This window comes from Sceloporus undulatus, chromosome 3, assembly GCF_019175285.1.
Source record: "Sceloporus undulatus isolate JIND9_A2432 ecotype Alabama chromosome 3, SceUnd_v1.1, whole genome shotgun sequence".
NCBI lineage: Eukaryota > Metazoa > Chordata > Lepidosauria > Squamata > Phrynosomatidae > Sceloporus > Sceloporus undulatus.
The window spans coordinates 13,577,679-13,600,535 of record NC_056524.1 but is presented as its reverse complement, the minus strand read 5'-3'; the positions used below and the strand labels follow the sequence as shown (position 1 = coordinate 13,600,535).

At 40.0% G+C, this 22,857-nt stretch overlaps 1 protein-coding gene across 1 annotated transcript in view; it reads right to left on the bottom strand.

Annotated features, from left to right (window-relative positions):
* TMEM135 (transmembrane protein 135) overlaps positions 1–22,857 on the bottom strand; it is a 226,730-nt gene that overhangs the window by 169,456 nt on the left and 34,417 nt on the right. Inside the window, exon 4 of the mRNA XM_042457786.1 lies at positions 13,561–13,594. Coding sequence (XP_042313720.1) covers positions 13,561–13,594 — 34 coding nt within the window. The remainder of the gene's footprint in view (positions 1–13,560; positions 13,595–22,857) is intronic.

The window sequence follows — 22,857 nt, the reverse complement described above, 5'->3', positions numbered from 1 at the left end:
GAAGACAAAGAGCCCTCCTCCAACCACCATCTTGAGGGGGAGAGAGGCCAGGCCTGAAGACAAAGAGCCCTCCTCCAACCACCATCTTGAGGGGGAGAGAGGCCAGGCCTGAAGACAAAGAGCCCTCCTCCAACCACCATCTTGAGGAGGAGAGAGGCAGGCCAGCAACAACAGGCCTCGCCTGGAAGACAACATTATTTTTAAATTAATATCAATTATTTTTTAAAAAAATATTTTGATTGTACTTTGTATTTGTCATTTTTTTACTTGTACACCGCTATGATCAAAGCGGAATAGCGGTCTATAAATAAAACTTAATATTATTATTATAAAACACCATTGCTAACAACAGATAGTAAGCTTGAGCAGGGCCTAACTACACCCTGAATTTTATGTACGACACTTGTATCTTTGATTACTTTAAGCTTATGGTTTTACTTGGCCTGGACCATCCAAGCTAGTGATGGAGCTACTCAGTCAGACTCAGGTTCCGTTTTGATCCATCCTTAACAAGTGTCCTCAAAGTATGGCAGTAATGGTTGCAACACCACAAAACATTCAAAGCAAGCAACTTGCTCATAAAAGCTAGAAGTGAACTGAGAAACTGCAAGTTATTTCATCTAATCTGCTCCTACCAACCTGCACATCAAATCCTAAAATTATGAATCTTTAAAGAGCCAAACCAAATCAAAACCATGGCCTGAAGATGCATACTTCTTTTGTTTTTAGTAGCCTCAAGCTCCCTGCACCACTGGGGAGGCATGGCGAAGTGGGAGCTACTTGACGCTACATGGAAACTGGGATAGAAAGAAGGTATTTGCAGAGGTCCTAGATCAGGTCCTACTGGCTCCTAACCGCCAACTTTAAGGTCAGTATCAGGAATACAGTCCAGTTCCTTACAAAGTAAAGGAGCTCCTGACTTGTCAGGCTCTACACCCTCTGACTTCTGAGCCTTAGTCCAGAGCAATGTCAGCATACATGCACACAAGTGTCTTTGACCAGGTTAGACTAAAAGGTAACCAAGGCACATTACAGAGCGCCCAAAAACGGTGCTCTGCCGGCGCCGCTGGTTGCTGCGTCCAGGAACTGCAGCAGACTAACTGTGAGATTCCCGGACGCAACAAAAAGAAGCCGAAAAAAGCGGCTTCTTTTTGTGCCCCGGAAGTGGCACCGCGAGTCGTACACTCGCGGCATCACTTCCGCCGCACGACGTGCGGACACTAGGCGTCTGCGACGTCAATATGGCGGCACCCATGTAGAACGGGGCGCTGCCATTTTGTACGCGCCAAGCACACACCAGGATTAGGGGCGTCCAGAAAGGACGCCCCTTTCTAGCCCTAGTTACGTGCTTGGCGCGTACTTTTGGCCCATGCGGAACGGGCCCAAGCCTCCCTAACACAGTAATATGAGAGTTACCAAGATGTTGTGTTTATTCAGGACTGCCTTTGAAAATGAGCTGGAATCTGTATTGACAAAAAAATATGAACTTATCATTTTTGCAGTCTGCAAGATTAACATAAATGCAGATGTATATTTTAGGGTTTTTTTATCAGCAGGAGGAAACTAAGCAGATCAGCATACAACTACAAATGTGTGTGTGTGTGTGTCTGTGTGTGTATGTGTGTGTATATATATATATATATATATATATATATATATATATATATCACAGAAACATGTTTTATCCATGGCGAAAATTAATCAACATTCATCTCTTCAGGAAAAAAATATCAAGTAAAGAAGATGGCAAAGGCAAACATCCTCTGAAGAAAATCCCATGATAGGTTCACCTTAGAGTCGTCATAAATTGGAAAAGACTTGAAGGAACACAACAACAACAATGAGCATCCTGCATATATATCAATGCAGAAAGGAAAAAGAAATTGTCTCCCAGCACAATATAGAACTTGGATAGAACAGGAATGCTGGTGGGATTAAAAGATACCCAGAAAAAAATGGAATTAGATTTTCACATCCCAACACTACTCTTGTCGAGGTAGAAAATTCAGACTAAAATAAATAAAATACCCTCATCTGCCCACATGGCTTGACTATCTAGATTACTGCACTTAGGGTTGCCATTCATCAGGACCTCGAAACCGGGACAAATGTAGGACAAACTTTTCAAATGTAGGACACATTTTTTTGTGTCCTGCATTTGAATAGGAGCCTCCCAGGCTTTCCCCTTCAGGGAAGCTTTCCCTCTGGGCCTGGGCCCCGCCCTCGGCGGGAGTGGAGCCCGGGCAGGGAGGGACTCCTCCCCTTCAGGGAAGCTTTCCCTCTGGACCTGGGCCCCGCCCTCGGTGGGAGTGGAGCCCGAGCAGGGAGGGACTCCTCCCTTTCAGGGAAGCTTTCCCTCTGGGCCTGGGCCCCGCCCTCAGCGGGGGTGGAGCCCAGGTGGGGAGGGACTCCTCCCTTTCAGGGAGGCTTTCCCTGCAGGCCTTGGCCCAAGCTGCGAGGGAAAGCCTCCCTTAGCTTGCCATATCTCGCCCGGGGGCGGGGGCAATCCCAGAGGCAGGGCCAAACCGGGGCGGGACCGTGCGGACCCGCCCCAAACCGGGAAAGTCCCGCCCCCAGGTGGGATATGGCAAGCCTAACTGCACTACACTCTTATAGTGCTGCTTTGACTGCCTCCTGCTGCATTCTGGGATTTGCAGTTTAGGGAGGGGCATTTATAATTCTCAGGCAGAGAGCTTTTAGGTGTCACTGAACTACAAACTTCAGAATGCAACAGGAGGCAGCCAGAGCAGTAAAAGTAGAATAGCAGCACTGTAGGAGTGTAATGCGGTAATGTGGTCAGTCATTGTTCAACCACACTTTGCGCATCACTGAAGTGGGTTGGAAATGCTAGCAAGTGTGCTCCATGCACAAGGCTTCACAGACAGTTTCTCTACCTATATTCCCATTCCATAATTTTAAGTAAAATATTTTATTATTGGAATAAGCAATTGGTATTTGAGAGTAGAGATATTACATGTAAGAAAAATTCCTCACACACTTTTTCTTCTCATGCTGTACAACAAGCCAAGTTGCATAATTACTTACCATTACAACATAAAAAGAAGCACTCAATTGTCACTCTACAATAACGTGGCCAAGTGTAGTCCTGGGACAGTATTTGCCAAACACACACCCCACATTTTCTTTGCAACCCCAGCCCCACTCACCCTGACATGACTTTTCTGTTTAAAAAAAAAGGTAGGTGAAATGGTTCTCCTGGAAGCCTCCAGAAAGACTGGTTCATCTTTAAAATAGTCTCCCATACACTGTTTAAGGTTGAAAATACAAACTTTTCAAAAACAGCAATCCATGTCTGGGCTTTTTCTTTCTTTTGGGGAGAAGGGAGGATTTTGGGACCCCAAAAGGATCCAGGGAAAGAAAATTGACCTCTGAATACCCTAAAGTTGCCCATCCTTACTCTAGAACATTTCTGTATAAAGCTTCTGAAATGAGTTAACGAGTGGCAAGGCAACATCGCATAAAGAGCAAATAAAAGCTAAAATACTGAATGCTTTCACTGGCTCCTGCCAGAATTTCTGGGCTGAAGTGACAGATGAGGTTTCCTGGGGCTAACATGCCAAAGCCAATTAGCCATGTCAATCCACAAGTATGCCAGCTGCCAAGGTCTAACATTATTACTGTATGATTTTAAAAAGTGAAGACATCAGCAATGTTAAGAGTTCACATAACTCCTAATTTTAAAACTTGTCTCAAAAAGATTTACTGGAGTGGCAGCAATGACCTTAGACTTTGGCCTTTGAGAAGTCAATACCAATGCTATTCATTCTCTGTAACTTGATTATACCATGCACTGTTAATCAAATTAGCTTATATTACAAGCCTGGAAAAAAATCTGGATTATCACATATTTTTTGCTTATGTTTCATATAACTTTCTTATTTTAAGGGTATCAGTTCATGGCAGCATTGTCCTTGCTATGCTCCAAACTACATATTCCACAAAATATGAGATGTTTAATATATACACAGCTAACCACTGAAGGCATCAATTTTCAAAGGGTAAAACGCATTTTTGGGAAGTGTATTGAGCACTTTCAAGCTAACATAAAACATGCTTGCTCTGCAATTGCTTTAAAACATGTGCATTTCATTTTTAATGAAGGGACTCAGTTATTGTTGAGATTCAGCATCGTTGTTTGGGAAGCATTTGAATGAAGAGATAATATGATTTTTCTCCACAATCTTACCTGACTCAACATGCTTGCCTAACTCAACAGAAGAAATGTTTAATGGACTAAAAAACATTTTGTATGGGCCACAAATTATTCTCAGCTTCAGTCAATGATAATGGCCCCTCTGAAGAAAGTTGCCAAGTAAAGCCTGTGATAGTTTTGCCTGAGGACAAGATGATCATAAAAATGTAGGACGTTCAAGAAAACTGTAGGACATTACAAAATAAAAGTTAAAAACTCTCATATAAATGTACATCTGTGCTTCTTAGTCATGCTCAAAATGGAGGATATTTTGGAATTCCTCCTGGACAGAAGGATGAAATGTAGGACATGACCAGGAAAAGGAGGATGTCTGGTTAACTTACACAATTAGATGTAGGTAAAAGGAATTACCTATAACCTGGAATAAGACTGGACAGGAAGAAGTCTGTGTTAAATTTATCTTTTAAGTTGTTTGTTAGAATGAATTGGATATATGTTTCATTGTGGTAGTGTTAGGTTGGGGCTAAGTTTGTGGATATATGATTGTTATGGTTGTATATGAATATGTAATGTAATATGTATGTTTGTTTTTTTCTTTCCTTTTTCTTCATATGTTAGTTTTGTGGTTTTTATGCAATAAAAAATTATTTTTAAAATGACTTGGAGGTCCAGAACAACAACAATATCCAGCTAAATGTCCATATTCTGGAATAGGTGTGCAGTAGAAAGAAAACCAAAAGATGACATCTAGGACAACTCCACAAATGTATAGTCTTTGCTTCAAGTTTCATCACTGAAACTCTTCACAGATATCAAAACTTTCTCTTTGATTTATTGTGAAGAAGAAGAGCCCTCCCTCTGATCCATCTGCCTTGGTCCAGGCCTCAGAGGGAGAGAAGAATGCTGGACTTGATCCCCTCCCTCCCACCATCCCCTTCTCCTTTTGTGTCGTGTCTTTTAGATTGTAAGCCTGAGGGCAGGGAACCATCTATTATCCCCTCTGTTGTAAACCTCTGGGATTCCTAGTGATTGGGTGGTATATAAATAAATCCTATTATTATTATTATTATTATTATTATTATTATTATTATTATTATTATTGTGGACTAGAGCTCTCAAGAGTATTTCTGGAAAGTAATTAATTACCATTGTAGTACAATGCCTGTCTGCCCTAATCCCCTGATTAATTACTGTTATAGTTCTAAAGTAACTCTTTGTCTACTTCTCAAAAGTAATACAGTACACTTAATTACATTTCTATAAAAATATGGATGATATCAAGATCTTGCCCTCAAAAACAAACAAAACACTTTCTTTCCATTTACTTCACTGTCACCACAATATCCACAACTGAACGTGAGGCGGCCCATCAACTATGTGATTTTTCCTTGCCTATTTACTGAGTTCATACCTCCCATAACTAAAAAATAAACTAAAAAGTTACATTTACCCTGAAAAAAGATTCAATGTATCCCTTGTTATGTTTCAACCAGAATCTGACATAGTTATAACTTCATTATTGGAAGAACGAGTTCATTATGACTAGTTACTAATGCCTAGTTACTTCCAAACCCTGGTACAGTATATAACTATTATGTAGCACTATTTTTTCTTTGCAACTCCTTCTAAAACTGGAGCAAAAATCAATTATTTTTTTAAAAGACATTTAAAGGAGATTGTGGCCCGTTACAGACCACCCAAAGGGGGCGGTCACGGGCCGCTGCACGGTTGCAGTGAGGAGGAGTCACAGCAGCCAAACTGCGCGACTCCTCCGCGCTGCAAAGAAGGAGCGCGAAAATCACGCTCCTTCTGGCAACCCGGAAGAGACGCCACAAGTGCCAAAGCGTGCACTCACGGCGTCACTTTCGGGCCACGACGTGCGGACGCAGAGCGTCCCTTACGTCAAAATGGCGGCGACCATGTGGAATGGCCGCCGCCATTTGTTACGGACTCTGTCCGTAACAGGGTAAGGGGCGTCTGGAAGAGACGCCCCTTTTTCAAAATGGGACGTCCTAAGGACGTCCCTTATGGCGGTCTGTAACCCACCACAGTTAGCCCATCATACCCATGGATTCTTTATCCAAGGCTTCAAGCATCCACAGCTTGAAAATACTAAAACAATATAAAGAAATTTCCAAAAGTAAACCTTGATTTTGCCATTTTATATAAAGGACACTGTTTTAATGCTATTGTAATTAATGGGAATTAATTTTGGATTTTGTTATCCACAGTGGGTCTTGGTTGGAACCAAACCTCAGGGGATACCAAGGGCCCACTGTAATTTAAACCACATGTTGGATAATTAGCATAGAAAAGTCTGAAGCTATGATTAATTTCTCCAGCTGTTTAATTAATGTTTTCCTCTACTCATTGGTGGGTTCACATACCATTGCCCCAGTTTTCATACTTGATGTTCCTGTACTCAGGAATACAATCTTCCTTCCATGTGAAATTCATCTTAAAGCTCCCCAAGCAAATAACACATTCTTATTAACCAACAAGACAGGGAACCCATCTCTTACCCAGAGTTAATCTCCAGCCCTTGTCAGATCAATGCATTCACTGGGATTTATCCTTGCCTCACTGACTGGCCTATTGCCCTGTGGCCTCCCTTGACCAGACTGAACTTGACAGTGACCCTGCCCACCACAACACCTCCCCTATACCAGCCACTTTGTGGCATCACCCATGGCAGTTTATATTAATAATGTGCCTAATAGCCCTAAAAGGCTGGCAACTCTTTCTTTCAATATGACATACTACAGTGAGTTTAAACAAGGAAGCACTCTGCTCCTCTGGTCCACAAAAGAAAATGGGAGGGAAAGGAAAGGGATCATCAATAGGCACATTCACAGAACAAAACTAGTGTAAGATTATGTTTAATCTGTGCTCCAGGGATAGGCATCATGTGGCCTTCAAGGTGTTACACTATTTAATATGTTACACTATTTAATACTGTCTTAAGGGGGGGAGGGATAAAGTGTTTTTAATTGTCATATTTTATATTTTACTGTTGTTAACCGCCCGGATTGGTTTGCCAGAGGGCGGTATACAAATAAATATTATTATTATTATATTATTATTACCCTGGCTACTTTAGCCAGGTGAGGAATTCTGGATAATGCAGTCCAACAACATGTGGAGGTCTGCATGATTCCAACCCTATCACAGAAAAAGGGAAGCTACCATGCCCTCTCTTACACTTCCAATGTCATTTTCCTTGCTTTCAGGAAAGTGTTTAGAGACATCTACTTTTAATATTTTCCTTTAGCTTGCTATTTCCTTTCCTTTAAGGGGAAGAAAATTTTGATATGCCAGTGGCATGAAATCTGGGTGGAGAGCTAGAAGCAAGAGACCACAGCAATGGAGAAACAGAAGTCGAAACGTAACCACAAGCAAATGTGGTTCATAACCACAAGATGTGGTTTAAAAAAACCTAAATGTGTCCATAACCACAAATAAATGTTTTCATTTGTGTCTTTCCTTTTATCCTACACAAATCCTGCCTCAACTGGAAGCTCTCCAAGGACAAGCAACTATCTCTTTCGAGAAGAACTGCTAAAGCACCAAGTGATCTGAAGACTGAGATGAGCAACACATTGGTGGACTGCCATACAGAAGTGCCAGGCTCTAATATTCTGCCCTTCCCAGTCAAGAGCTATGGGTAAGACGTCAGTTATTCTCAGGGGTGACAACCTTACTGTGGAACTCCTTTTCCAGGAAAGCCCACTTGGCTAGCACTAGGCTATTTTTAGAATGCTAGTGAAAATAACTCTTTATCAAGGGGATTTGTTCTGCCAACTCCCATTCTAACCTAGTCTAGACTTATTTCATTACTCACCACAAAACTGGTATTTTTTTCATTTATTATCTTAACTTTGTTACTGGTGTATAACTGCTTTATACAATTTCATTTAATTTTTTGTGTGCTACTGTGGCTATGTCACAACACAAATGTAGCTTCCCCAAGATGTGTGTGTGTGTGTACACATAATATATAAGTATATAAATGTAGGAAATACAGATCAACTCTGGCTTTTCCAGTGAATACCACAGCAGACATGGGATACTTTCTGAATTGTTCTTCTTTCTCCCATCCATTTTTCTTCTATTTAAATGATTTTAAGATTTTTCCTCATTTCAAAGTACTCTGCTGTTTAGTGTTTTGCCATGTCCGATGGTTTTTGCTTTCAGGAAACTTAAGTGGCATCCTACTTACAGGCCTTTCTCCTACCTTATTAGACAGAAATAACTGCAGGGATCACATTTCACTTTCACCCTCCAGCTGGAATCCTGGGGTTCTCTTTGATCCCAATATATCTTTAGAAGGATCGTCTTATATATACATATATGTTACCAATACATCCCTTTTACCATCTTAGAAATGTCTTGCCTGCAACATGTGCAATCCAAAATAGATCTGGAAAAACATGTGCATGTTTGTGCAGCCTCGAGGAACAGCTACTATCACTCTAAATTCCTTGGTATTACAGAAATGTTGATTCATTGATTGCAACTGGTTTAGATGCAGCAGCCCACATTTCTCAGCTATATGAAATCTAATATTACTCTGCAGACATCTTTTTGCACCAACTTCCAGTGAGGTCAGTTGCTGTGTTATTAAATTTGCAAGTCAAAAAATAAATCCCACTCTACTGTATAGGATCTGCCTTCAACTCCCTGTACTTGTACAATTATTCAACTTTCAAACTCAACTTTTTCCATAACTGGCATTTACTTAATTGCACAAGATCATGTATGGCAGCATCCAAACTGCACAATTATAAAAATTTGGTATCACTTTAAATATCATGGCTTCATCCAATGAAATCATTTGTAGTTTATGAGGTACTTAGACCTCTCTGGCATAGTACATCTCAAGACTATCCTGAGGGACTGGCAATTATTTTCTTCCATTGTGCCAGGGACCATTGTGCCAGGCACCATTGGTACAACTTTTTCTTTCTTTCCTGGAAATCTGCCAAGGACTATCACTAGTCCATGGACCACCACAGTGAGTAGCTCTGCTCTAGAGCGCTCTGGCAGAGAATGCCAAGTAACTTTCAAAACAACAATTCCCAGGATTCCATCAGATGGAGCCATGACTATTAAAGTAGTATTAAAATGCTATAATTGTGTAGTGTGTATAAACCCATGTCAGTTACCACTGAGAGTCACTACCTATTGGATCCTAGTTCTTACAATAACAGTTTGAAAATGTCAAGGTCCAGTTAAAAGCCCACAGCAACTACATGAAAGGTTCTGCCACATTTCTTATGCTCAGTCTCAGGTATTTTCCAACATGAGTTTGCATTGTTGTGGCTGTGTGCCTTCAAGTCGTTTTCAACTTGTGGCAACTCTAAGGCAACCCTATCATGGGGTTTCTTGGCAATACTTGTTTAGCAGAGGTTTACCACTGCCATTCTCTGTGGCTAGAAGCTTGTCACTTGTTTTTTATTATACCACTAGCTGAATGGCACTTGAAGCTACACCAACCCATACCTCATACCCTAAAAGGGTCCATGAGGCTTCCTCTTTTCCCAATCCTCCTTCCAGTTCTTTTCCAACCTCAAGAATTTTATCAGAAGTACTTCAGACAATCCTTTCCTGTCTTGCCACCATGATTTTGTTTTATCCACAAGAATCTCATGAGTAGTGTCTTAGTTCTCTCTTAGTTTGCCACCTTTTCTTTCTGCCTTGGAAATCTCAACAGCAGTATCTCAGACAACCCTTCTCCTGTTTTCTTGTCCTTTAAAAAAGAAATCTTTGATGCGTTATGGCAGGTCTTTATTTCTTTCTTTTAAGAAGTCCTGTATTTGAAATTTTGACTTGAAACTGTACACTACAATCTTTTTGGGGGCAAGGTGTTGGAATGTGTGGTGGCCTCCCAGCTCCAGGGATTCTTGGATGAAACAGATCATCTAGATCCATTTCAATCTGGCTTTATTATTATGTGGATGACACACAATTCTCTCTCTCCTTCTCATCTGACTCCAAGGAAGCTGTCTCTGTACTGAACCAGTGTCTGTTTTTATCCAGGTTTTAGTTGTTAGTAGTGTTTATTTTTAACTTTTGTATTCAATGTTTTAACTTTTTTATTTTATAAAAAATAAATCTCACTGCAGGAGAAAGATGGGATATAAATTGTGGAAATAAATAAATAAATAAATAAATAAATAAATAAATGATAAGTGAACACATTCTGCCAAATTTTGAGGCTTCTACCACAATTTATTGATGAGTGTGGCCATTCCCCTTTTTCGCTTCTATTGATCCTCCCCATCAAATTGCAACTTAAAACTGGACATAGCAAGCTAGATGACAATTTTGAAGCATTTAGCACATTGTTCCAATGAGTTGTGTCACAGACACACAGACATTCTCTTTTATACAGAGATAATCTGGCTTTCAGTGAAAGTTACTTTGCTGCTGCTAATGGATTTGAAATTTTACTGCCTGCATTTTACTTCCCCTTGTCCCCATCCTCACTTGGCCAAGAAGGGGAGTGGCATTTGCCTACACTGAGATCCCTCCAGACCATCTTTTTCGGATTTTGTACTGTTGTATTTTCCTGCATGGTTGTGGAGAAACACAGGCAGGATAAAACGTTCAGGGCAAACAATAGGAGTCAGGCCGGGAAAAGGTGGGGGCTGCTCTCAAGAGCGAATATAAAAGGAAGAAGAGCAAGTGATATATGAATGAATGAATGAATGAATGAGACTTTATTTATATACCACCGTTCCTTCGATCATGGCGGTTTACAACATAGTAAAATACAAATTGTAACAGCAACAATCCCCCCATATTAAATCAGTACAATACATCATTAAAAACCATCATTCAATCGTAGTATTTAAAACCAGTATAAAACAGTAAACATTCAATAAAAACATTCACAAAACACAGGAGAAGATAACAGGACATGTGGGGGAAAGCTTGGCGGAAGAGATAAGTCTTAAGATTTTTCTTAAAAGACTCAAGGGAGGGGGCCATCAGGAAGAAAGTTCCAAGTCCGGGGGGCAGAAACAGAAAAGGCCCTATAGAGAGAGAGACCAAGAGCCTGTTGAGGCAAGAGGTTGTTTTAGAACTGCCCTGGTGGCACAGTGGTTAAATGCCTATACTGCAGCCACTCACTCGCTAACCACAAGGTTGTGAGTTCAATACTAGCCAGCAGCTCCGGGTCCACTCAGTCTGGCATCCTTCTACAGGTCACTAAAATGATTACCCAGTTCGTTGGGGGCAACTAGCTTACACTTTATAAACTACTTAGTACATCAGTAAGAGGTACAGAAATGTACTTGCTATTGTTAACTGCCAGGAGATGCAGTTAGGTTTTAGGGGTTTAATCTGGGTGGGATGCAGACTCGCCCCAGACCAGGAGACGAACTTTAGAGGGGACAGGAGCAGTATTAGAGTAGATTTACATCTAGGAAATCTGAGAAATATTAGAAACTGCCTGAGGATTTATAAAAAGGGATCTAAACTGAGGAAGCTAAACTGTGTTTATGTTAATCTGACAAATAACCTGAGGAGTTAACAGCTAAAGAAGCTGGGTATAGGTTCTGCATGAACCAAGACAGGAAAGAATTGTACATAGAATCAAGTGAGAGAAAGTAGTAAATTTGTAACAACTGAAGTAATTTGCACACTTTAACATAAGGTTGAGTACCATTCACTGAGAAATATACAGTAATAAGTTATGAATGTAAATAAAGTTCTTTTCTTTGTGTTCAACAAAGAGTTGCCTGAAGTGTTTTACAGATAACATCAAATACGCTACCAAGTATATTAAAAAGCTACTAAAAGTATATTGTGCATTTTGGTTGGCCAATAAAGGTATCACTGTTCGGTGGATTTTTGTTTGAATTAGCTAAATGGCCAACACAGCTACCCCCTGAACGTTTTCCAAAAGTAATAAGAACATATATTAATAAAGACAATTCAGCTAGTGGGTGGATAGTCTCCACATAAATAAGAACTGTTGGTAGCTGATAAAGATTGTTATCACATAATAACTGGTGCCAAGTGGTGGGATCCAAAAGACCCACTGTGTAGGCATCAGAGAGAGAGATTTGGTGGAGTGGTCTCCATAAGGATCAATACAGCTACCTCTGAATGTATATCCTCTTTTATTGTTATACATATTACATTATTCCTTGTCTCTGTTCATGCTTTTCATTTTATTTTAATAGTAGGGTTTTTTAAAAAAATGTAAGCCACTTGGAGTGCTTGTAAAACATTAGGCTATAAATATTATACAGTGTGCCCGCATCATACGCAGGCACACTATACGCAGCTTTCAGCTTATGCTGAAAGTCATGCAACAAAGAGGAAATGGTGCGCACTCCCACAGAACATGCAGCTTACTGTGGAATGTGCACAAGCCCCATTAGTTTCTAGGGGGAACCTGCCTTATGCGATGGGTTCCAGAATGGATCCCCCATGTAAGACAAAGGCGCACTATAAATAAAGTAAATACTTCATTTTCAGTTTTCAGTACAGCCAGAAAATAGCATCAGCACCACCAATTGTGTTATTACCTACTCTGTCTTTTTTCTACCCCAGAAATTCTATACAACAAAGGCTCACCAGGCAGTACTTAAGATGTACCTCTGTGCAGAGTAGCTTGGGATACCAAGTACCCCAATGTATGATAAACGACTAGAAGGCTGAGATGAGCCTCCCATTTCTTCCTTCCTGCCCAGCACTGCAAAACAGAATTACACATGGACTAAGCATGTAACAACACACATCAGTTGACTATATTCATCTGAGAGCGGCATAAAGCTGTGGACACCTGGTAAGAACAAACCCCTAATCTTGAGAAGAAACAGACCTCAACTTTCATTAGAAGGGCACAGAGTTCAGAAGCAGACAAAACCATTTTGAGACAATCACATAAATTCCACAGGTCTCTAAATATCAGGTATTGTACTTTGCAAAAACTCCCATCCTAGATTCCAGTAAAGTAGTTAAAGGAATGAGCATCCAAAAAAAAAAACAGGAAATAGAACTCGATGCATAGCAAGTGTATTTATTTTCAATATTTTCAATATACAAGTTGATGGTTAACATTTTCAAAAATAACATCAAACATTCTGCTCAGAATATAAACCTACGACACATAGCTGCATAAATATTTTAACATGCAAGGGAACTTTCAAGAAGTAAAACGAAGTTTATCCATTTGTGTCCAATACTAAAATAAACAGATTTTCACTTATGTTCATTCCCAACATGTTTCAGCACGGCTGAATCCATTAGTGAAATCTAGGCATAATGGAGCCAGGATAAGGTTTGCATTAATGGAAATGATGCTTTTTAAAAAAAAAAATTGTCTACTGCATTTCTGTGTTTATATATAAACATATAATAGTATTACTTACCAAATTAGCCATGTAAATTGTAAGCAGCCCTCTCCTAGAGACAAAACAATACATAAAATAATTATTAAGGCCTGCTGAACTTATCATATGTTTTATCAGCCCAAATATACTAAAAACCAGCAATTCCTCTGCAAGGTATCAGATAAAATTAGTCTCAAAAGCAAGAGGGATGAAAACACCAACTTCGCTTTGCAACTCATTTACATTGGTGGCTTGGTCTAAAAGGATGGATTGTCAAACTCACAATATGGTAGTAATCCCAATATTTGTATTCACTATACATAAGAGGCTAGCAACGTCAGAGCATTGAGGGACCACTTTATTTGCCTCCCAGGACACACCAGAGGCCAGACCTGAAAGTAAGCAAAAATCCAAAATTGAAATCAAATTCAAGTGACTGGATGTCTACTCCTTGTTTTGATTTCTCAAATTCTAAGGTTGTTTGAGCTGAGAGGTCCTGTAATCAAGATCAAAACCATCACTTGAACATGATTAGGGGAGCAGAAAGTCTATTTTGTTTGGTCAGAGAGAGAGAGAGAGAGAGGCCTTTTTGGTATCACAAGAGAAAAAAAAGCATCAGGAATGGAGTACAAAAAAGGGGGGAATCAGGTGTGCTGTGTGTGTGTCTCATGGATATGAATTTCACAGTTAAGATGCTAGGTTTGAACTTTAAAACTACACATTTGTTACATTTATATCTTTATGACTCCTACAATAAACTTAGAAGAGTGTGGGGTGAGTACACAATTTTTACCTGTAGGAGATGTTAAGCTACAAGGCAATAATTGGTCAAGTTCTCTAACACGAAGATCTTCATTCCAAGTCAGAAACCCCAAAGCAATGTATCACATTGCTTCCACATTTTGTATTCTATGTAGAGAAAGATCTGCAGCTTTTATCTGCAACTTTGACATTTAAATCAGCCAAGCTCACTCTCTTCTTTATGCCAGGTTAAGACAGCTATTTCAGTTCTATCCAACTTGTCCTGAACTGCCTATAGATGTTGAAGCTTTAATATACAACACACCTGTTATCCTCCGAATATCGTAACATGAAATATGTAATATGTACCTACATTAATGTTTAGTGTGCAACCCCCATACTATCCATTGGAGGGTTTTTACACATATATGATACATTCTGCTATAATGTGTGTTTTTACAATGCGCATTAGCAATAATACAATTAACTAATAGAAAAATACTATTTGCAAAACACAAACTCTTATTTGGCTATGGCGTGATTCCATTGTGAGCATTCAAAATTGGTGCCTCTTAGCATCCCACCTGTTAAAGGGCAATCCCATCTGCCCTCATCTTAGCTGTTCAGTTCACCAGTTGTGCCAGTTTGAAAAGTGAGGGTGAGGTGGCTGGAAGGAGAAGATGGGAGCATCTGCAAGCCAGGGATGAGATTTTAAACTGGGATAGGAGTGAGTGAGGTGGCTGGAAAGAGAGGTAGGAGCATCTGCAAAGACAAGATTTTAATCCAGGACAGAGTGAGGAAGGTGGATGGAAGGAGGGATGGGAGATTTTAAGACAAGACAGGTGTCAATGAGATGGGTGAAAAGAGGGGTCGGAGTTGTGTTTACAAGGATAAGATTTTTAAGCCAGGACAGGAGCAAGTAAAGTGGATGGAAAGAAGGGTGGAAGCATGTGCAAAGATAAGATTTTAAACCAGGACAGGAGTGAGAGAGGTAGATGGAAAGAGAGATGGGAGTGTTTGCTAGGAGAAGATTTTAAGCCAGGACAAGAGTGAAGGAGGTATATGGAAGGAGAGATGGAAGCGTTTATGGGATAAGATAATAAGTCAGGACAGGAGTGAGGGAAGTGGACTGAAAGAGGGGTGGGAGAGTTTGTGAAGGATGAGATTTTAAGGTGGTAAAGGAGTGAATGAGGGGGAAAGAGTAGGAGGGAGCATTTCCATCTACCTCTCTCACTCCTGTCCTGGTTTAAAATCTTATCCTTGTCTGTGCCAAGGATTGGCTGTTTAAAGTACTGGGGGTCTCTCAACATTGTAAGCTGCTTTGATAGCCTTGGCTGAAGAGAGGGGTATAAATAAATAAATAAATAAATAAATTATTATTATTATTATTATTATTATTATTATGGCAAGGGCGGTTCCAGAGGCTTTGGAGCTGTAGTTTGCCCACACCTGCCATAAATATTTATCCTCACGTTTTTCAATGGGAATAGTCACCATTTATGCTCCTAATTAAAATATATTCATTAAAATTTGTGGCAAATTAAATAAGCATCTTCCCTACCAGCGATATTTTTGAGATTTGCATTAAACTCTATTTCTCCCATAAGTCCTGTTATATTTAGAGTGCAGTTTTCTACAACAGAGACTATTTAGGGAACACAGCTATTGCATTATAGCGGAACTTACTGTACACAGTTCATTGCTCAGCAAAGAGAATCTATCTTCCTAATGAATCAACTGGCATTAAGAGGAATGAGTATAAGGTGCTCTTTCTCTAGCTGAAACAGAGGTAAATGCCTCGATTAGCCAGGAAGATAGAATCCTATACTTGATATTTCTCCAGGATGGGACCAACTGGTATCATCACATAAGCCCAAGATAACAAGCTGAACCCAAGCATATGGTACCCTTCCAGAAGTCTGGGTTGCATCCAGTTTTAATGGAATTCAGTTGAAGAGAATACATTTAGCAGTGTGTCAGCAATTTATTTGCATACTGTGTATAGAGACAAATTCCTATATGTATTATTCAAGCAAGAGACAAAGGTAATATGAGAATTATATTATCGACATAAACACAATTACACAAACCTGTTCATAATAGCTATTCTTCAGAAAGGAAAGTGTGATCTACAGATAGATTTATTTTTATTTGTAAAGTAAAGCATCATTTAACTTCCATAACTAAATCAAATACAGATAGTTCAAACCCAAAATTAAATCAAGAAATCACAAATTTATCTTCCAGACAGCTGCCTAACTAAACAGCCCACAATTCCAGATCTAGAACTATGATGGGGGTGAGAAGGAAGTCTGAAATAACAAAGCAATGCAGTCAATGTTTAGGTTATACTTAATCACTCACACCCACCTATTTCCTACTTTCAGCTGTAGTCCGGCAGTGAGACACCAGTGCAAAAGTTCACTTAAAACTAACATGAATGGCTAATAGAGAACACAAACAACTTAAGTAGTGAATTTTCAATGTAAAAGGAGAACTCAAATATAAGTTGTTTGGAAAGCCAGTATCTAGCATAACATATGGTTTCTGGATTTCCAGTTAGCAATTTCAATCACCATTTCAAACATCCAAATTAAGTAAAATAGACAAAATACTGCAGTAGGGTAGAGTGATATGTCCACAGCCTGATCAGAATGGACAAACCTTAGGATTAAGCAACAAGCTTATTACTCAAAATATTCAAAGGTTGTTATAAGTCATCTATAACAAAAGTACATCAAATATGCATCAGCAAGTCTTAACACATGGAAGGAATAACCTGCTGCATACAAGAATTTGCCCATAAAAGTCCCTTTAGAATTTTCTTCTACTATCCACTTGATATTGATCTTTTACTGATTGATTCCCACTCTTTCTTCACTGTACTTTACAGTGACCAAATAATCAACTAGGGAACAATACTTACAAATGTAATGGCTTTACTTGATGTTTGTGCACATGGAATTGTCTTTGTCAAACACCATTACACATGAGCCAAGTTTATGTATTCTCTCTGCCTGCTTACTATTATGGAAGCCTCAATATAAATGTCAAATTCAGATAGAATAGCTCTGCTACAGGATACCATTCATATTCACCCAGCCCTGATTAGCCCAGAAGTCTGAAATAATGTAGATATGCCATTCCTACCAAGATCTAAAACTTTACATTAAAAGAAGAAGAAGGAAAAGGAAAAGGAGAACAAGAACAAGAACAAGAACAAGAGGAGAGGTAACTTTCTCTTCACCTCTTTGTTCTTCTCCATCAAAGTTGGCTGCCCTGGTGGACAAATCTGAAGTTAAGGGTGCCCTAGAGACAGGGTGGTCAAAGCATTCTTGGACTCTGTGAAATGGCTTGCTGGAATGTGAAAGTATGTGCCATAGTTGATACTTATACCCTAGCAAAGCAGAGAGTAAGAACACCTGATGATGCAATCCTTTCTGTTTGATTCTTCTTCATAAACAGATGACTTATTTTATAGGACTATACCTATCATTTTTGACAGAGCCTCACTACACTATCTGATTACTTGTTATCTTGAAAAAAAACTTTGAACCCATGTGAGTAAAAGGAAATGTAGAAATTTTGGCTGGAGCAGATAGCATGATCCCAAATCTCAAAACAGGGCTTACAGCCTCAAATAGCTTGTCCATGCTTTCAGCCCCAGGTAGTTTCAACTGACAGTTTATTTCCACGTATATATACCTGGGCATTTGAAAACAGCTAAAATGAGATTTTAAATAATTAATTTTTACCATTACTAAGCAAAACTAAAGAACATTGCATTTTTACACTACATTTCATAGAATCATAGAATCATAGAATAATAGAGTTGGAAGAGACCGCAAGGGCATTCCAGTCCAACCCCCTGCCATGCAGGAATCCAAATCAAATGATCTCCGACAGATGGCCATCTAGCCTCTGTTTAAAGGAAGGAGACTCCACTACACTCCGAGGGAGTGTGTTCCACTGTCGGACAGCCCTTACTGTCAGGAAGTTTTTCCTAATGTTGAGGTGGAATCTCTTTTCTTGTAGCTTGCATCCATTGCTCCGGGTCCTAGTCTCTGGAGCAAGTGAAAACAAGTCAGCTCCCTTCTCAGTATGGCATCCCTTCAAGTATTTAAACAGGGCTATCATATCACCTCTTAACCTTCTCTTCTCCAGGCTAAACATCCCCAGCTCCTTAAGTCGTTCCTCATAGGACATGGTTTCTAGACCTTTCACCATTTTACTTGCCCTCCTTTGGACATGTTCCAATTTTTCAACATCCTTTTTGAATTGTGGCGCCCAGAACTGGACACAATATTCCAGGTGGGGCCTGACCAAAGCAGAATAGAGTGGCACTATTACTTCCCTTGATCTAGATACGATACTCTTACTGATGCAGCCTAAAATTGCATTGGCCTTTTTAGCTGCCGCATCACACTGTTCACTCATGTTCAGCTTGTGGTCTACTTGGACTCCCAGATCACTTTCACAATAGTCTCGTTCAGCCATGGTGGCTCCATCCTATATCTGTGCATTTATTTTTCCGCCCTAAGTGCAGTACCTTGCATTTCCCTGTTGAAGTTCATTTTGTTAGCTGTGGCCCAACTTTCTAGTTTATTCAGTCATCTTGAATGTTATCGCTGTCCTCTGGGGTATTAGCTATTCCCCCTAATTTGGTGTATCTGCAAATTTGATAAGAATGCTCCAATTCTGTTATCCAAGTCGTTGATAAAGATGTTGAAAGCACTGGGCCCAGGACAGAGCCCTGTGGGACCCCACTGGTCACTCCTCTCCAGGATGAAAAAGGACCCATTGTTCAGCACCTTTGCGTTCGGTCAGTCAACCAATTACAAATCCATGTAACAGTTGCCTTGTCTATCCCACATTTTATAAGCTTGTACAAGAATGTCATGGGAAACTTTGTCAAAAGCCTTACTGAAATCAAGATAACGATATCCACAGCATTCCCTCATCTACCAAGCTGGTAATTTTATCAAAGAAAGAGATTAGATTTGTCTGACAGACTTCCTTCTCTGAAACCCATGTTGACTTTTTGTGATTTAGGCATTGCCTCTAGATGTTCACAGACTCTCTTTTAATGATCTGCTCTAGAATCTTTCCTGGTATCGATGTCAGACTAACTGGCCGATAATTGTTTGGATCCTCTTTTTCCCCTTTTTGAGATGGGGACAACGTTGCCCTCCGCCAGTCTGCTGGGATCTCTCCTGTTTTCCAGGAGTTCTCAAAGATTATTGCCAATGGCTCCGATATTACTTTGCCATTCTTTTAATACCCTGGATGTAGTTCATCTGGTCCGGGGATTTATATTCGTTTTAGATTAACAATGATTCCTGTACTATCCTAAACTTATTCTGTACGAAATTCCCCATCTGTCCTCGCTCCATTATCCTCAGGTTGAGCATTCTGTGCTTTAGCTTTCTGACTTTACCCCTACATGTGTTTGCTATTTGTATAAAAAAAACTTCTATTGTGGAAGAGCTAAATTTGTATGTACATTACAAAAAGACAAAAACATGGGAAACAACCCCAAGAATTCAACTCAACAGATCTTGAAATGTTATCTAAAGATTAACTCATTGGTTTTTTTAAGGCGGGTTACAGACCGCCGAAAAGCAGCGGCCTGCACCCGCCCGTCTCCCCGATCCACGCTTCCAGGCCACGGGGAAGCGGCAAAATGCCGCTTCCCTGCCGTCTGGAAAGGGGTGTCCTTGGGGCTCCAAGCCCCAAGGACACCCTGCGATGGCAGGGAGGAGAGAAGGGGCCGCTTGGCCCCTTTCTCCTCTGCGTCGCTGGGCGCAGCTGTCTGAAGGCTGCGCCCGCGACGCAAAGCCAGGAAGGAGCTCCGAAACGAAGGTCCTTCCGGGGCCTTGGAAAGGGCGCACTGGCACCCTGGGGTAGCCCCAATACGTCACAACCGCGCCCGTGACGTATGATGGCGGCGGCCGTGTGGTATGGCCACCGCCATTTTCTACGCACGGAACGCGTACTAGGGTTACGGGCATCCGGAAAGGATGCCCCTTTCTAACCCTAGTACGCGCTCGTCGTGTACTTTAAGGCCCGTTTGTAACGGGCCTATGTTTCACAAACATTAATTACTTGATGCTTGCCACTGGAGACTATTACAGATAATTTGCTCTCACTAACATTAATGACTGGAATTGTTCTATTCACTGAATTAGCATTCATTAATTGTTGTTTAAACCATTAGGTTTTAGATAGACTGACAGAAAATGACATGAAAAGTATCAAGCTGAACCTTATGAGCACATTCTGTTATTATCCCCTCCAACAATTCTCTGTTTATTCTAAATTTGTCTTTCTCCAACCAAGATTTTTATCTTTCCGATTAGCTATAAATTTTAGGTGGCCCTCAAGTGTTTTCTAGGAAAGAATGAAACAACTGTAAGCAATGGTGCCATTCCCTGGTACTGCAGGAAAAATATACCAATCCACCACATCAGATAGCTTAAAAAGCACTGGACTGTATAGAACTGTGGCCTGGGAATAGTGGAACTCCAATAGATCTGGAAGTTGTCAAGATGGAATATCTGTCCTAAGCTATGAGGTGTCATCTGACAACCTGTTCAATTATTTTCTTATTTTTGCTATTGGTATCCATGCTATCATTTGTCTTAACAAATAAATAACACCATATTCTCTTCCTCTTCACTTTTAAACAAGAAGCATGATCAGCAGTAGACCACAGTTGCTATGTAAGAGACACAGATCCCATGTTCAGTCTGTGGCATCTCCAGTTTAAAAGATCAGATATCTAACAAGCCTACTATTCTAGGCAAGGGTGGGAGGACATGGATTTAACTAGCTGTACCTGTCATCTCCAAACTCCAAATGTATAGTGGGTGGGTGGGTGGAAGGCAGAATGGCAGGGTGGGAAGAGAAGGTAAGAGAAGCCAAGAGAGGAAGAAATTAATGTAGAAATTTATCTAAGTATCCACCCCAGCAATAAACACAATAAAGGGATACAAAGAAGTTCATTGTATCTCTCTCCCAAATAATAATATAGAAAAACAAAATCAATAAAAATAGAAAGAGAATTTAAATTATTCACGCGTTTCCCACCTAGAGAGCCTCCAACATCATACAAACCAATGGGGTGGGTACCAGACATCAGCCCTAACAGCTTGACATTCAAAAGGCCATGGCTCCTTGAGGGTCTCTTGCAGAGCAAAGGAATAACCTTCCCACCACATATTTCATCCCTCCATTCTAGGTACGGTCTCACCATTTTCTTGATTCATTAGAACAAGTCAGCCAGGACAGAACTATGTGCTACATTCCCTCCAGTCCTAATCCTGCTCCTTCTGAGACCTTCCTGACTTATTGAATCTGGCAAAAGGAGGTGATACTTTCTTCAAGAACACTGAATATATCCATCCCTAATCTGAATGATTTCAAATCAAAAGTATGTCCCTGTTTTTCTTCAAAGATTTCCTCTTTCCCACCCTCCTCTTTCAGGCTCACCTAATCAGCTCCTTTCTCCAAAAACTGCTCCTTGCAGCCCCTACTACTCTCCAAACTAACAATTTAAAACTAACAATTGCTTACCAGCCCTCCATTCTGAGGATGTTTATCACTGCCCATCAGTGTTTGATAAGTTGGGGGGGAGTGGTTTAACCTGGTGTTCATTCACTCATAAAAAAGGCAGCTGTGAAAAATAATTTCAAACACACTTCAGATTAACAAGTTTTTACAGATTACTGGAATTTAGAAAAGGAAGGGAGGAAAAACAGGAATCATTTTCCAAGGATGCATGGTCAGAAGCTGACAAACAAGATCAAAGAATAGTTGAGTAAAGTTAGAACCCAAATATGCATGAACCAGCCTGAAATATATATGAAAAAATACTAATCTTCCCTGCCCACCTTTACAACAACACTGAAAAGTTCAAATACTTTGAAGATGAGAAAAGAAACTCCTATATCTCTGGCATATGAACTTTCATCTAAAAATTCCCAGGACCTTTACAAAAACTGCTTTGGTGGTCAAAGGGTTTCTGCTCTCTTCTACAGACTGAGTGGGAGAATTTCAAAGACAAGTAAAATGGATATTAAACTCCCAACCATGGATTCAGTTCAGTTTAAAAGTGATTCTGAAGCAGAACATTTGCTTGTGTTTCCACTTGTATATATAGTTTGCTCTCTATTATAACAATGCATTTTCACTTACAGACCTATACCACCTCAGAATAATTTCAATAACAGCTACACTTTAAAAAAAACACTGAAAACTAATCAGAATATTTACCAAACAATATAAAACAGAGAGCTGTCAGCTGCTTCTTTTCTTTTCCTTTAAATGTGCATCATTCTGCGCTAAATTTGTAATATGCAAATATGCATATATTTTGAAGCATTTTTCCTAATATTCCTAAGAAATAATGAGCACACACCAAGAAAAAGGCCTCAGCTAATGAAATATCTCTTTGCTCTGCTTTTGAGATTTCAGGTGCAGACTACAAGTCAGCTTCTTTATTTAACGCTGAAATTCTCATTATGCCTTCTACTGAATTTGGCATTGTGTTTTTAGCATTTTGTTGAAACATCCACAGAATGCAAATGTCATAAT